At 35.0% G+C, this 15,942-nt stretch overlaps 1 protein-coding gene across 11 annotated transcripts in view; it reads right to left on the reverse strand.

Moving 5' to 3' along the window:
• The window catches only part of USP24 (ubiquitin specific peptidase 24), a 132,297-nt gene that overhangs the window by 66,468 nt on the left and 49,887 nt on the right, over positions 1-15,942 (reverse strand). For 8 of the 11 annotated variants that reach the window (XR_006742197.1, XR_006742196.1, XR_006742198.1 and 5 more), the window contains 14 exons: positions 15,280-15,394; positions 14,553-14,656; positions 11,949-12,056; positions 11,657-11,752; positions 11,405-11,566; positions 11,171-11,215; positions 9,212-9,271; positions 5,788-5,895; positions 5,011-5,160; positions 4,371-4,502; positions 3,661-3,772; positions 2,067-2,143; positions 1,104-1,244; positions 879-932 (listed from right to left, as the gene is read on the reverse strand). Coding sequence is in view for 8 of the 11 variants with exons in the window: in XM_045584646.1 (XP_045440602.1) it covers positions 879-932; positions 1,104-1,244; positions 2,067-2,143; positions 3,661-3,772; positions 4,371-4,502; positions 5,011-5,160; positions 5,788-5,895; positions 9,212-9,271; positions 11,171-11,215; positions 11,405-11,566; positions 11,657-11,752; positions 11,949-12,056; positions 14,553-14,656; positions 15,280-15,394 (1,464 nt within the window). In the remaining 3 variants the exon portion in view is untranslated. The remainder of the gene's footprint in view (positions 1-878; positions 933-1,103; positions 1,245-2,066; positions 2,144-3,660; positions 3,773-4,370; positions 4,503-5,010; positions 5,161-5,787; positions 5,896-9,211; positions 9,272-11,170; positions 11,216-11,404; positions 11,567-11,656; positions 11,753-11,948; positions 12,057-14,552; positions 14,657-15,279; positions 15,395-15,942) is intronic. The other 3 variants (XM_036446016.2, XM_045584649.1, XM_045584651.1) reach the window with 2 other exon arrangements.

The following is a 15,942-nucleotide window of genomic DNA, read 5'->3' on the forward strand; positions in this document are numbered from 1 at the left end:
GAGAGAGAAACATTAATGATGAGAATCACTCCTGCTCACCCCCCACAGGGATTAAGCCCCCAACTTAGGCATGAGCCCTAACCGGGAATTGAACCATGACCTCTGGTTCATAGGTTGACACAACCACTGAGTCACACCGGCCGGGTTAAATGTTTTTTATGATGACCTATCTAGATGGAAGTCATGACTTGGGAAATCCTCCACATATCCTAGCACATACTCATCACCAAAATGTTTAACTTATTAACATTTGGGGCCAGTAGCACTTTGTATTTCTGGAATACTCTTTGTTAGATATAAAAAAAAAAAAAAGCACAAATTAAGAAAAGAAAATGAATGTTCAATGCTTTAACTATCAAGCTGGAAATAAGGCATTATATGTGAGATGTATTACACAGCCAGTTTCTAAGGGACAAAGACAACCAACAACACCTACTAGTGAGTGTCCTGGTATGGCCTTTAATAGCATTTATAATATAAACTAGGTAAAACATGGGAAGCAGGAAAAAGAACCAGGTGCCTGTATAAAATTCCTGAACCAAAAAGTAAAAAGGAGAAGAATCCATTGGAAATGTGGAGTGGAGTAGAGCTGGGAACAGAAAACAGGTTCCTATAGCCTCAAAGGGAGGTGGGAAAAGCAGGGAAGAGAGTGGTGGAGGGAGAAGAAACAATGTCCTCTATACACTTGTATGTGGAAGCATCAAGGCAAACATCTTTGCAAACAATATTGCATTACAATATGGTTGGTTCACAGATTCTTTAACAGGATTCAGCCACAAATAGCAACTATATACATGAACTCAAAATATAAAATTATAAAAGCAAAGAAAAAGAAAGCATTTATTTAAAAAACAGGTTAAGTAAAATTTGCTACTCACTTCTAATCTTGTATAGCAATCAGCAATGAATTTCTTATGCAATGATACAGAATCCTAAAAGTAAGAGGATAATGGAAATTAAACTTAGTCTGGCAATTTGCTATAATCATTAAGGATAAATGTCAAAATAAAGAAGTCAATTTTTAAGCATGCTAACATATAAATAAAAATATATACAATCTTCTGCCCTTTTGAGTTTACTACCTTCTTCCTGTAGATACCTACCTTCTTTAACCTAGGATTTAGATTAATGTAACTATAATTTATGATTAATTGAATAGCTTCATTTGCAATTTCTTCATCAGGTGATTCCATGGCTATTTTCCAAATGAAATCCATTCCTATCAGTTCCAGCTTTTCTACATACTGTTCAAAAGAAAAAGAAATTTTCTGTTACATTGTAAGTTCACACCTCTTTAGTTCAATATGAATTAAGGCTGTAAAAACCTAACTATATGAGAACACTACTGTACCAATATGGACCTTGAAACAAAAGACAACTAAGCACAGAAACAATGAGCCATGTCTAAGGGAATCAGAATAGATGTGAAGATTTTTTTTTCACATACATCTACACCCATACTAGACATCTACCCAGTTGAATTATTGATGCAGAACTAGCAAAGTGTCAGAAGAAAATGAAGTCAAGCTAGTAGTTAATACTCCTTGGAGCTCAATTCGGTCTTCCCAAGGGATTAAAAGGCTTTGTAAAAATTCTTAGCACCCAGGAAACGAGATCATGAAACAGTATTAGAGTTATTTTTTGCCTTTTGTTTTTTTTAAGGTGCACATATATAAAAACATCTGTACACATTCTAGAGATCATTTTCCTGCTTCATTGTCTGCCCCTAAATTTTTCTCCCCAAATCCTTGCCACTGCATCTTGGAACTGAAGACTCTGTTACTTTGTTAGGAATATCTGGGTTGATGGCTCTGCGGAGTTGGAAATGGACATGGAACTAACCTACTCTCCACTGACCTAGCCTCAAGAAGCCACTGGCAGCCCTGGGCCAATAAGAAGCAGAGGGATCTGAGAGGTCAGCTGTCATCAATGCAGAAAACAGCAGACCAAGGATATCCAGTCTTTTACAAAACTTATTGTTTCACTATGATTATAACATGTTTTTGCTGAATATCAAATTTTACTAGATTATCTAAATTATTCAGATTTGAGAATAATGTACTTACCAACTGAGCTCCTTGTCTTTTCAATCGATGATCACAGAGATTCACATTTTCAAAAAAAGTCTTAAATAAGTTAAAACCTGAAATTAGAGAATGTCAAATAAATTCCGAAACTGTAAGCATAGACTAAAAGACTCAAAGCATATCAAGAACTGAAACTAAAATACTCAGGACAAAACACAGGGGCAAATTTTTAAGACCTTGGATTAGACAATGGTTCTTAGATGATGCCCAAAGTACAAGTAACAAAAGAAAAAATAGATATATTGGACTAAATCGAAATTAAAAACTTTTGTACTGTCAAGAGAGTGAAAAGACTGGGACAAAAAAATTTAAAATCATACTTCTGACAAGGAGCTAATATGCAGAATATATAAGGAACTCTTATAACTCAACAGCAAAAAAAGACAAATAACTTAATTAAGAAATGAGCAAAAGATTTAAATAGGTATTTCTCCAAATATATACAAATGGCTGATAAACACATGAAGAGTCAATTTCATTAGTCTTCAGAGAAATGCAAATCAATACCATGCGATACCACTTCACACCCACTAGGATGGCTAAAATAAAAAATATAGACATTAACAAGTACTGGTGAGGAAGTAGAGAAACTGAAATTCTCATACATCGCTGGTAGGATTATAAAATAGTGCAGCCACATCACAAAAGTTTGGTAGTTCCTCAAATAAAAACCACTGTCCACACAAAGCTTATACATGAATATTTGTAGCAACATGATTAATAGCCAGAAAGTGTTAATAACCCAAATGTTCATCAACTGAAGAATGGATGAACAAAATGTGGTATAATCTAACAATAGAATATTATTTGGCCTAAGTGGAATGAAGTACATGCTACAACTAACCTGGGGTGAACCTTGAAATTATCATGCCTCAACATAATGAAAAATATCAGATACATATTATACAATTCCACTTATATGAAATGTTTAGATTAGGCTAATCCATAAAGAAACTGGGTTAGAGACTGTGGGTAGAGGAGAATGGGGAGTGATTACTAAATTGTACAGGATTTCTTTTCGTGATGAAAATGTTTTGGGATTAAAAGGTGGTGAAGGTTGCACAACTTTGTGAATATACTACAAGCCACTGATATTACACTTTTAAAAAGTTAACTTTATGATATGTGAATTATATATTAATAAAAAATTTCAGTTAAAATACTAAGCACCTAAAAGGAAGATTTCTATACTTTGAGAAATTTTGACTATAAATGAATCCCTTTTGTACTAAGTAACCTCATGAAAAGACATTTTGGCAATTTGAGTTATCAGCCCATATAATTTAAAAAACTAATTATAAAATAACATTTATAAAGAAAAGAATTTATCATGTGACAGGAACAAAATTATATACAAACAGAATAATTATAAAGGCAGTGCTTATTAAAATACATTTCATTTTCAAAATATGTACAAACATCTAAGTGTGTATACACTTTTGTGGGGCACCCTGTATAAATATCAAAAACATATTCCATACTGCTTGGTTACTTCTGAAAAGTTGGCTTAGAAGGAAAGAAAAGAATATAATTTTTTAAAGAACTGAAAAAATGACTTTAAGTTTTTTCCTACCATTCATAGTGATTTCATATGATTCCAATTTAAGAATCTTCTCCTTGAAGAGCTGCTGCTGAACATCACTCTCAAGGTCATGTTGCCCTTTTGTAAACCATTCAAAACACATCTGTGGATCAAGACAAATATTACCCTACAACTAAAATCCATTCCAGGAAAATAATTGGGACATTATTCCAAATTAGGACAGTAAAGATAAATTTGTTGTAAATCTTCAAAACTTATATTGCCCAAATACCACTCAAAATGGAAATGCTTAGAACTCTAGACTAAATAAAGCATTAAGTTACTAGCAATCTTTCCCACAGATAAAGTATATATTGCCACTTTTCTTTGAATTTTATGCTTGATTTTTTCCACAAAAATTTATTATAAGAAGCCAGGCATTGTGCAAGGCACTATCACATATTAAGTTTTTTCAACAATCCTATCAAGTAGTTAATATTATTCTATAAAATGAGGAGAAGAAACAGCAATTCACTGCTAGTAAATGTCAAAACAAGTGTTGAGCTCCTGGTTTAATCTATTTTCCACTGTTTAATTACAATTCCAAAAATCTGTCTAGGTCTTCAATCTTCTTTGATGTTTCTGGGGTGCAATGTCATTTCAGGAACTCAGTTTTCTATTGATAACTTAAAATTAGTCTCATGTGATAGGAACAAAAACACACTAAAAGATGTAACTTGCCCACAATACCATTTTCTTACCTCTCTGTCTAATTCACAAACATCCTGGCCAGTCACAAGACACTCCCAGATTTCCTTGGCACGATTCCAACCCAAATACAGAGTAGCTTCTTGCAAGAAAAATGCTAGAAATTTTAGATGGGCTTCTAAATACTGAAAAGAAAAAAAAAGGGTGTGTGTGTGTGTGTGTGTGTGTGTAATTATTTAACTCCAGGTATTCATACCTAAAAGCAAAATTTAAAAAAGAAAATAAGACTTTAACAAACAGTTCTATCTAATGCGTTTTCATATAATTTATGGTCAATGTGAGAAATCTGTTTATAGGCTGATAGTACAATGTAGTAGAAGCTACTTCAAGTCTATTAAAAATTCAGTTGACTTTAGATAATAATAAAATATGATTTTGACAATCTCAAAAAGTAACACACCATAAACTCACAACCAGTCAGTTAAGATTTTTTTCCACTAATTAAAAAAAAAATACTACTACTAATTAATTGATTTGAAAACAAAAACAACTATCCACAGAATTGACAATTAGTATTTCATATCAAAGTCAAAGAAAATATGTCTTTTTATTACTTTATCATAATGCAGTTAGTGCAAAAAGTCCAAATGAACGTTGGAAATCATGAAATAAAAGCACAGTGCCAATACCTACCTCCCGGTAAGTGTATCGGCCATCCACTAGTGTTGAACCAGTCAGGCCTCCAGGTCCAGCCATGGCTGCTGCAAGTCGATGACAAGCGATCAAACTTCCCGTTACCAATTTCACTATTTCAAAATTTTTCTTCAAATCTTGAATAATGCTCTTGGCAAAAACAAAAATGGCATGAAAATTTAGTTATTTGGTCATTTTAATACAAATTTCTGTTAGCAAGTAATACTAGGTGATAGCAAACATGTTTTCTTCACTCACATTCCTTACAGAAAAGTAAATAAAATCAATCTGGTATGTACATTTACTATGGAATTAATAAACTTCTCTGCTAAATTTTGCTTCCTAAAATATATATATATTTTTAAATAAAAAACTCTTTCAACAAAACTATCCAGATTTTTCTTCTCAAGTCTATCACAGTGAGGAAGTTCTAGCTCCATAATCACACTACTAATCTTTTTGTAATATAAAATAAACCTTTTGAGCCATTTCAAACAAATTTCTAAAATACCACTTTAACTTTTAAAAACTGGCATAATGATTTTAATTTACAGGAAATAAAAATGAGTTAAGAATACATAGAAAGAAAAGCTCCATAGAAATGAAAGTAGAATGATGTGTAAACTCAAAATTATTAAATAATACAAATGAATTACATTAATAACCATAAAATGTAAAATAGTGACAAGACTCAGAAATCTTATTCATGCTTTGTTATTATAAAAGGTTATGTAAACAACTGTATGATAATCAAATCTAGCTATACTATACTCTTACCTTGTCTTGCTTTTGATAGGTTTGTTTTATGAATGAACGGGTGATTTCATGGAGCTGACGCAAAGCTGGCACCACCCATACAAACTGGGGATTGTTAAGCTGAGATGACTAGAGTTAAAAAGAAGTTACATAAATGAAATTTTGAAATAAATGGCAGACAAAACTTATTAGCTATAAAAAAATGTCCAAGTCAATAAGGGTTCATTGTTGCACATTCTATTATTTTTCTCCTCACATTGATCATTTATAGCTCATCTCATGCATTCATAACTCATCTTCAGCTTCTTATTCTGCATGCAATTTCCTAAGGCCAAGAACTGCAAACAGGAGTGGATGTGAAGTGACAGCAAATGTACAGGGGTACATCAGCAAAAAACAGACGACAAGGAATTAGCAACTTCAAAGGATAGATTAAGTAGCATAGAATGCTAGGACATGTTGAGATAATAAAATAAATAGATGGCAAAAGCTTATCTTGGATAAGACAGAACTGGCTGATAAGTAAAATGGTATAAAAACATGGTTTTCTATAATTATATGATTAAGATACCAATGACATGATCAAGATACTGATAGTGGTCTAAATATTAAAAGAAAATATTCACAATCTACTTGTATTTCCTAGTTAAAACCATTTTATAAGAGATAGATTTATATTAATTACTATATCCACTTTATACTTATACTTTATATTTTTCAAAACACTTTTAAAGGTATTATTTCTGAAATGGATACAGACAATCCAGATTTTCATAGTAAACATCTGAAAGTCTGATGTTCTATCTTTAAAAAGAGAATTGCTTTTTAATAAATAGTATCTTCAAAATATGAGATTTCATTATAAAATTTATAAGGTTAAACACTAAAATCAACTGATCAATTAAATCTAAGAAACTGAGTAAAAGTTTAAGTTCTGAATATTTACTTTTCAGGCTACTTTTTTTTAAAGCTTTGCTTCTTCAAGTCTTTCTGTAATATGAAGAGCCCTATTGGGAAGGGAGGGGCTTTTGATATCCTTAATAGAAAAACACACTACTACTGAATATGTAAATGAGAGAACTCTATTGCCAAAACAGTTGGCTTTCCTAGAGATTAGCCAATCAATTAGCCAAAACCATATTTCCTGGATTCTAAGATACAAGTTTTATAAATTTCAGCAAATTCTGAAATCCATGCTTGTTACAACTATGTCAAAGGAAACTTATCCCCTAGGCATAGGAGTAAGTTTTGAAAGTGCTGTCCTTACCTGACTATGTGCAAATTTAGCTGTATATAAAGGTTATCTGTTCATCCACCTATCATCTTATTTATCACTTGGTATAGGAAACATCAACCAAGGAAAGCTTAACTTTAAATGTTATAAAAAAGAGTTTGCTACAATGTAAAACTGACTAGCATGTCATGTCCACAATTCAATTAAAAGCAAAGAAAACTGCTAGTGGTCTCATACTTTTCCAAAGCTAGGAGAATTTTGTGTGATAGACTCCCACCCTATGAAGGGCTGTACCACTCAGCACTAAATGTCTCGCTGTCCAAAGTTGTACCTTAATTCCAGAGAAGTTGTTTAACGTGTAGTATACACAATTTAATGAAGTAAAAAAGCAGTTTGACTTTTACTGAGAAAGGACAAGGACACAAAACTCCATACTTTTCAACATGCCTCAAAATTATACAGTCCATCTTAAAGATTTCAAAGAGGTCAAAACCACGATTATAGCCAATGAAAGTAGCGTGCCACAGTGAAGCTGTACATACTGGTCAAAAGGAATCTGAGGCAAACTCTGAATCTAAACAAATGTATGATGAAAGCAAAATGTAGTTTCTCTTTTACTTCTTTATAAACTTATTAAATCTTGCATCTTAGAATCAGAGAAATAAAGTATACACAGGGTGGGGCAAAAGTAGGTTTATAGTTGTAATAAAAATAATTAATAACATAAGAATAAACTGTTTTGTGTACTCATAACTGTAAGCCTACTTTTGCCATACTCTGTATTAAAGCCCAAATTTGCAAGATTAGCTAGAATATTTCTAAAATATAAAAGTTGAAAAATGACAGTTCAGGCTAAGTCTTAAGCCTAAACTGAGACCTTCTAAAAGGATTACAAACATAAGGACATAAAACTAACCCTTAGCAAATAATTAGATATATCAAAAAGTATTATGACCAATTAAGTCAATTTAAATTAGAGTACTTTTATTTGACATTAAAAATTCTTTGAAGGTAGCTCATTATTAAATAAGTTAAACACAAGAAGATAAAACTAGAATTTAAAAAGTATTTCTGATATGACCTTTCCAAAGTTTAGCAAACAGGATAGATATTATTTATTTTATCATATCTATGACATTATGTTGCTAAGTTACAAGAAAAAAATAAACTACTCTCCTTCATTCACAAAAGATGCAAAAGACTATGGTGAACAATTATAAAATAGACATACCTGATAATATCTAATGAGGGAGCTGAGGTTTCCTAAGTGGGAGTTAACTGGTTTGGCCTGCACGTCTATGCCTAGATTCCTCTTATTCACTGCTGTTAAAGGACCAGCTAGTCTCCTAGTGTTTCTAGTGATGAGGAACTCAGGAGGCAGTGTTGTATTTCAAGCTTTTCTCACTAAAGTTTATTAATCTATCATACTGAAACATGCCTTCCCATAACTTCTTGGAAGCCATAAAAAATGAAGTTGAATAAGACTTCTCTATAACAATCCCCCAGTATCTAAAGAAAGCTTTCATATTCTAGAATTCTCCTTAAAGCTGAAGATCCCCACTTGCTCATCTCTCTTAATTATCCAGACCTAGCAATTTATCTAGAATTAAAGTAAAAATTTTTACATGAGAGAACATTTTTTAAAAAGTATTTTCTTCTGTCCTAACCACATCACTGTGAGACTGTTCTGGGACATCTTGCTACATTTACTTTCAGTTACGTGTTTTGGCAAATAGAAGCCATTCAACTATGGGTAACGCTTTTAGTGTATTTGAAGGGTGAAAGGGAGGAAGTAAGAGGAAGGGAAGCAACATTTACTGAAAGGCTGCCAGGCATTGAACTAGGAGGCCTTGAGAAAATGACTTAAGGAATATGCAAATATCACTAAGTAAAAATCATTTTTTTTTGGTTTAGTAATTTTTTGGGGGGATGAGTACATTTAAACTTTTTAATTGAAGGAAAAAAGAAGTGAAATAAGATGGAGAGAGTTGGGGTAGACAGTGGAAGGTATAAAGGAAGCAAAAGAAAGAGGACCAAGGAAGCCAAGGGTAACCTGGCAGAATCTACAGAAAAATAAAGGTCAGAATTTCTGAACACAACAGTGGAACTTGGGAATTTTAAGTGTCAAAAGCAGAGGCAAAGGGAATCAGTTGGGGAAACAGAGGTAGCTGAGGGTGGGAGGGGAGTAAGAGGTGGGTGATCTTGTCTTACCCTTTGCTTAGTTTCTGTGTAGCCTGGTAGGGAGACATAATCCCCAGTCAGCCCACCTTGCTGCCTGGCAGGAAAGGGCATAGCATAGAAAAACACCTTTAGTGGCAGTATATAAATCTCCCCCCTGCCTGGAGTCATGTCCAGGGGGCTTAGGTCTTCCCACTGCCCCCCTTCAGCCACGTGCACTTTAAAAGAATATCTGTAAAAGCACTTAGTCAACTGAAAAGTGCTATATAAATGCAAGATATTATTTGCAATGAAATAATGATACATCAGGATTTCTTTACTGGGAGCAGTGGGAAATAAAAGGAAGAATATTCTTTTCAAGACTCACAAAATGACTCCAAAATTCTCCCTATTACTTTTTGAGTTTTGTCATGAAACAACAGACATGAATGAAGTGACTGCGAAGAGAAGCAATAAAGATGTAGTGAAGCTACTGGCTAGAAGAGCTAAGTAGTGCTTAGCTGTAATGAGGAAGGAACAGAGATCAGGAAGGTGTTTTCTGGTTTTAAAAGTCATTTTCCTGAAGGGGAAAGAAGTCCCTTCAGCTTTAACCTTCGTTTTCTATAAAGAAATGTATCTGTTACTAAGAAGAAAAAACCATTCTTCTATGGATATCCTTTTCCTCTTACTTATTACTAGTGAAGGATCTAAAATTTCTTAGGTAGCTCCAGATTAGTTTCAATTATAAAGACAGAGGCTGCTAAATTATTTGAATGGCTGAGCTGAGAAAATTGGAAAAACTCCACTTGAATCTGAGTAGGAAGAGAGCTATGCTGTTGAATTAAAGAAGTAATTCCTAATAACCAGGGCACCACCAGCCCGTTTGTGAACGACTTTTAAACAACTTCTAAAGCTAGACAATATGTAGAAAATTCACTTGACCAAATTCCAATGTCAGAAATATGTAACAACAAATTTTTAAATGCCCCCAATAAACTTTAGGACCAAATATAAATAAGATAATAAAAGCCCACTGAATCACCAAAACCTCTTAACAAGATCTCAGAATCTCTGAGTATACCAATGACAATCAACAGTAGTCAAGATCTTTAAAGAAATACTTCTTAGTGAAAGCCAAGAAAAATGACTTACCAATGAAATTACTAAGCCATTAACTATTTAGCAAGCCTTGTATGTTAACAGTAAAATGAAATCCCTCTGGCTGCTTGGCTTACGTTTGGTCTGGGCAACCACAGGGCCTCCGGGGGAGGAAGACATGGCTCCTGTGATCAGGGCTGTTGCAACACCGGGTATGAGTCCAGTGAGTGGCCACTGTGATCAGCCCTCTCAGAGGAGAGACTTGACAATTGAGGACTGGAGCAACAGGAGAGCAACAATGACCACTGCTTCCTCTGCTAACCACCCTTTTAAAGGACAGTCCAGAGTCCACTGAGGCCAGAGCCCTGAAGGGTAGGGCTTGTTACAGAGCCACTACCTCTTGCAGTCACTGCCCAAACCTACCTTCTAAAATGGAGTCCCAGCAGCAGACACTTACCCATTCACTGTCTGTCTAAAGAGTTACTTTAGGAACACATCTGAATCAAGAACCTAAAAAAATGACCATGTGCCAGCACTGAAGGAAATTTCTCACTTTCTCTCTCTCTCCTTCTTACTCTGTACATGTTCCTCCATGGGAGAAAAATGGTCATACTTAGAATCCACTGTACTTAATTTAAGTTGTCCACACTTTTGGAATTAATTTTCAAAAGGTTAAGTGGAAGTTCTTATAATTTTATGAAAATAACATAATAAAACTACTCTGAATGTGATTCTGAGAGTCAATAATCCTCAAAACTGTAAATAATAAAGTACAGGTCATAAATATTTAAATAGCAATTTGTATTGCACATTAGTCCCAGAAATACAAAAACACATTATTTTTAAATTATGATACATTTTTTTATTTTATTAAATTAGTATACCTTTTAGTTGGTTCCATCTGCAAATTCTTACCTTGAATCCATCCTTCTTTTTTTCCAAACCTGACCATTCTCCAGGCTGAAAAATCATTTTAAGAGAAATAAAAGTGACTTGGTATTTATAATGTGCCAATCTTGGATTCTAAAGGTAAAAGCTTCCAGAGACATTTAGTTTAAATTACATAATAGTGGAGGAAAATTATCTGACTCTAATTCTCAGGCAGTACTATTGTTCTGAAAACAAAACCAGATCAAACATAAAACCAACCCTTTTAATATCTTCTATGCACTTGATGATGTAGCTCCTCTTGATCGCTTCTTTCACTGCATATGCGTCACTGAGGATTGTCAGGTGTTCATCCAAAGCTTGCTGAATGAGGCTGCTGGGCAGCGTTGGAAGATGAGCCAGTTCCCAGAGTACATCTAACACCTACAATAATACTCATATGATAAGCCAGCCAATGCACAAGGAAACTGCTTTAAGTGTGTGTAGATAGAAAAATCCATTGGATTTTCCTGCCTTTCCAGAAGTGGTCTCAAAGCGAGCTTCCCGGCCTATTCGTCCAATCAGGCTCAATAACTTCTGTCTTACTCTATCGCTCTCAGTCTCCCAGCTCTGCAGAAAAGACAAAAATTGATACACTATGCAATATCATCAAACTGGCAAAATATGCAAAACTTCAAACTTGAACTAATAATGTTTAATAAAGTAAAAAGAGTACATTTAAACACTACTAATTTTGGGGGAGCAAACCTCAAAATAAGCTTATTTTAGAAAAATGTGAAAGTAAGGATATTTGATTGGCACATACCTTCTGAATGAGAACAAACAAGTGATTAAGCTGATCTGAATTAAACTTGACAGCTGCTGCGGCAATAATAGTATGAATATTCTCGATCACAGTAGATGATTGTCCTGACTAGAAAAGAGACGTTGGAAGAAAGTTAAGTCTTGGAACTTGGAAAAACCCAAGTCTTCTCCCTGGCAATTTATAGAAGCAAAAGAGTCTAATCAGCATTCACTTCCCTGATAATACTGGCAAGACTACATGAAGCAATTATTATTAATGGTTACAGTTGGCCTTGTTTAAATTTCTAGCAGCATTAAGTCTTTAATTACTTTACAAGACAAACATACACAATTTTCATAAATGAGCTTGATTACCTCTGTTGAAGTTTTATCTGCCTCATTTTTTATTTTTCTCACAGATATTTTATGACTTCAATTAATATTTATTTATCCCACGAGTAGTTAGTCTTTGCTCCGGGGATGTAGACCCCATGGTTGACCTTATGTTGAAATTCACTTTATAGCCTCCATCACAACTCTGACATGCCTCACTGTTCACTATGTGAGAGCTTTGGAAAGCAGGAAGACTTTTAAATATTTCATTATACAACAACTAGAGGCCTGATGCACAAAATTCATGTAAGAGTAGGCCTTCCTTTCCCCCGGCTGCTGGCACTGGCTTCCCTCTGGCACCCAGGACCCAGACTTTTCTCCAGCCGCAGGCAGGCATCCGGGACCTGGGCTTCCCTCCGGCCACAGGCAGGCACCTGGGACCCAGGCTTCCCTCACAGCCCTGGCTTCACCTGGAAGGTCGTCCAGAAGGATGTCTGGTCTAATTAGCCTATTACACTTTTATTATTATAGATTTGCTCAGTATCTACTAAACACACACATTTACTGAATGTAGCAGGGATAAATAAAATATATATCATGGTCTCTAATCCTCAATCTGTGTTGATTCAAAACTTATAAACAAAATTATGACATTTTTCAAGTAAGGTCAAGACATGGGAAATAAAATTCAGGGATTTTTTTTTGTCTTACACCAAAACTTTCTATAGTCTGTTATGTAATGCCAGACTAGGAGCCTGAAAATTACATTTTCTCTGCCAGTTGTGCTCCCATTATGTTCTAGCAATGTGAGGTACTCCTGGGAGATGAGCAGGCAGGAAGAAGAAAAAAGTGAATCTGGTTTATGATTGGGGACTGGATGCAGGTGCTGGCATTTGTGGCAGGAGGTATCCCAGAGCCCGGGGGCAGTATTGCCTCTTTGACAGTTCAGCACGTGCAGTGAAATAACATCCCAAAGCAGCTTCTCTTCCTTGGACTTAATATCCCTTTTTACATTTTGTGGTTCCAACATTTATACTTCCCTTTTTTGTTCTTCTTTCCTAGCAATACCTTTGCAAACAATGCCCTATATTCAATTCCCTCTGAAATACATAGCACAGTTTCTGTTTCCTAACTAGATTCTGACCGATACAGTAGATATAGCCAAGGAGAGATCCAGGTTTCATTCTGGCTTAGCAATTAGATGAAGAATACTATCATTACTGAAGTAGACTGGAACATTACTAGGCTTGGATATGTTGAATTTGAGATGCCCATGAGTAACACAGGTAAAGGTTTAACAGTTAGATATTTAGGTATACTGCTCAGGAGCTCCAAGAAGAGGTGTGAATTAGAGAGATAATTCTGAGAGTCATCAGCATCCAAATGTAGTGGTAGCCACTGGGGATGGGGGTGTGGGAGAGGGTAGATGAAATTGACCAGTGCAGGATTATATAATGAAAAGGGGCTAAAGACTAAGGCTTGAAAAAAATCACATACATAAGGTAGAAGACGTAAATTAGTACAATAAATAAAACTTAAGAAGGAATGCCAGAAAAGTAGGAGAATGGACTATTAACAAAGTGAAGGAAAAAGGAATGACGGGTATAATTGATTCTGTCACAGATGCTGAGAGTTCTGGTAAGATGAGATCTATAAACTCAGTATGACTATCATCCTCATTTAATAGAATTAAATGGGAAAACTGTATTAATGAAACTGAAAGGAAATATAGTCAAAAGAACACTGGAATGATAAACAAAAGACGTACCTATTCCTAGCTCTGCCACTAACTGCTACACAGCCTGCAGTAAGGTTTTTTGTTTTTCAATCTGAGAAATGAGAAGACTAGACTAGATCAGTAAGTAACTTTATACCTTTTGAGTAAAAGATTCCTTTTTACATATTCAATCTTAATAGCAACTCTATTTTTAAAATATATAGTTTTATTAATTTCAGAGAGGAAGGGAGAAAGGGGCTAGGAACATCAATGATGAGAGAGAATCATTGATCAGCTGCTTCCTGCACACTTCTATTAGGGATTGGGCTCATAACCACGGGCATGTCCTCTACAGGGATCAATTCTGGAATTGAACTATGACCTCCTGGTTCATAGATCAATGCTCAATCACTGAGCAAACCAGCTGGCCTTAACAGCAACTCTAACCTGTACCAATTTCAGTAGAGCTGCTCTGGTTAAAGCAAGATAGATGTTCCATTTTCCTGCTTACTCTTCATTCTCTTTCATTATCATAAAAATGTCAGGTGAAAGCAAAAGCAAGTCTAATCCACTTACCTGTATTTTCCAAATTTTAGTGAGTTCATCTAAAGATAATTTACTGCCCAAGAGTTCAATAATTCCCTTTATACGATCACAGTACTGCGCTTGGTCTATGTTGCCTAAGAAAAGAAACAGCAGAGGGGTAGGCAGGTACAGTGAACACTGACTTTTGTAAATATGATTTTAGTAATTCAAAGCAATATAAACTTTCTATAAGATTATTCAAAGTCTAATGCAGTCAAAGCAATAATTTCATATCTTTTTTATACAAAACTTATTTATAACTAGTGGCCCAGTGCACAAAATTTGTGCACATTAAAAGGAAATTAGTTAGAAGAAATATTTTAACATTGCTATTTGCCCTTTTTCTATAATAGAAGTGTTAGAGATGAAAGAAAATTAGTAAAATGTATATGAAAATCTCCCTCCTGTCAGAGTCTGGGGTGCACCACGGGACCCAGAGTCAAGTCCCCACCCAACCGCATGGGCCTCAAAATCTTGTGAGACCCAGACCTGGCAGGCCCCACCCTCATCAAGCCCCACAGGGCAGGGGCTGTAGCCTCAGATGCCCCATCAAGCCCCGCTGGGTGGGGGGTGCGGCCTCAGGTCCCCCATCAAACCCCACCAGGTGGGGGTCACAGCCTCAGGTACCCAGGCACGAGGGCGGTAATGACTATTTACATATTAGCTCTTTATTATATAAGATTATGTATGAGGTAATATTATTTTAAAAGCAACTTACCTTCCAGTGCAATTGACAGAACTGAGTTTTCAACTAGCCAATCTAATAATCTGTCTGTATCTATAGCATTCTTCACAGATTTGGATAAAGTGCTATCTTCTATTAGTTTAGTTACCTAAAAACAAAGAACAAAACCCACCAGGATTATTGTGACTGAGACTAATGCAAACATGCATAATATATATCTCCTATGACTTTTATAGTGTTACAATATGGTCTGACAAGTAGCTAAAGTATATCAAAGGCCAGTTATTAGACATTAACAGACAGATTACTTGTGATATCTTTTTTTTAAAAGTATGGAGCCATTCTTATGGCTCAGACTTCCTGGGCCACTGCTGACTGACTCAGGGATACTATAAGCATCTAACACAAATTTCAATAAAGGTATATCCTCCAAATTCTATACTTGGGACTAAAGAGAAAGTACAAGTCCCTCTATGATGTCTACCATTTGAAGGATGTTACTCTGCCAGTAGAGGAATAACAAAGCCAAGAAGCTCAGAAAAGCAGAGTTAAGACTTAGAGTCTTGAATTCTAATTGTTCTTATTGCCCACATGTCTTCTTATTATCTGGTTTGGCTAGTCAATTCTTCATTCATATGAAACAGCCCAGCCTTCTTCCATTAAATTTCTCTATGGCCTAGGTCAGCAGTTGCCAAC

Source organism: Pipistrellus kuhlii, unplaced genomic scaffold (assembly GCF_014108245.1).
Source record: "Pipistrellus kuhlii isolate mPipKuh1 unplaced genomic scaffold, mPipKuh1.p scaffold_m20_p_2, whole genome shotgun sequence".
In the NCBI taxonomy this organism is placed as follows: domain Eukaryota; kingdom Metazoa; phylum Chordata; class Mammalia; order Chiroptera; family Vespertilionidae; genus Pipistrellus; species Pipistrellus kuhlii.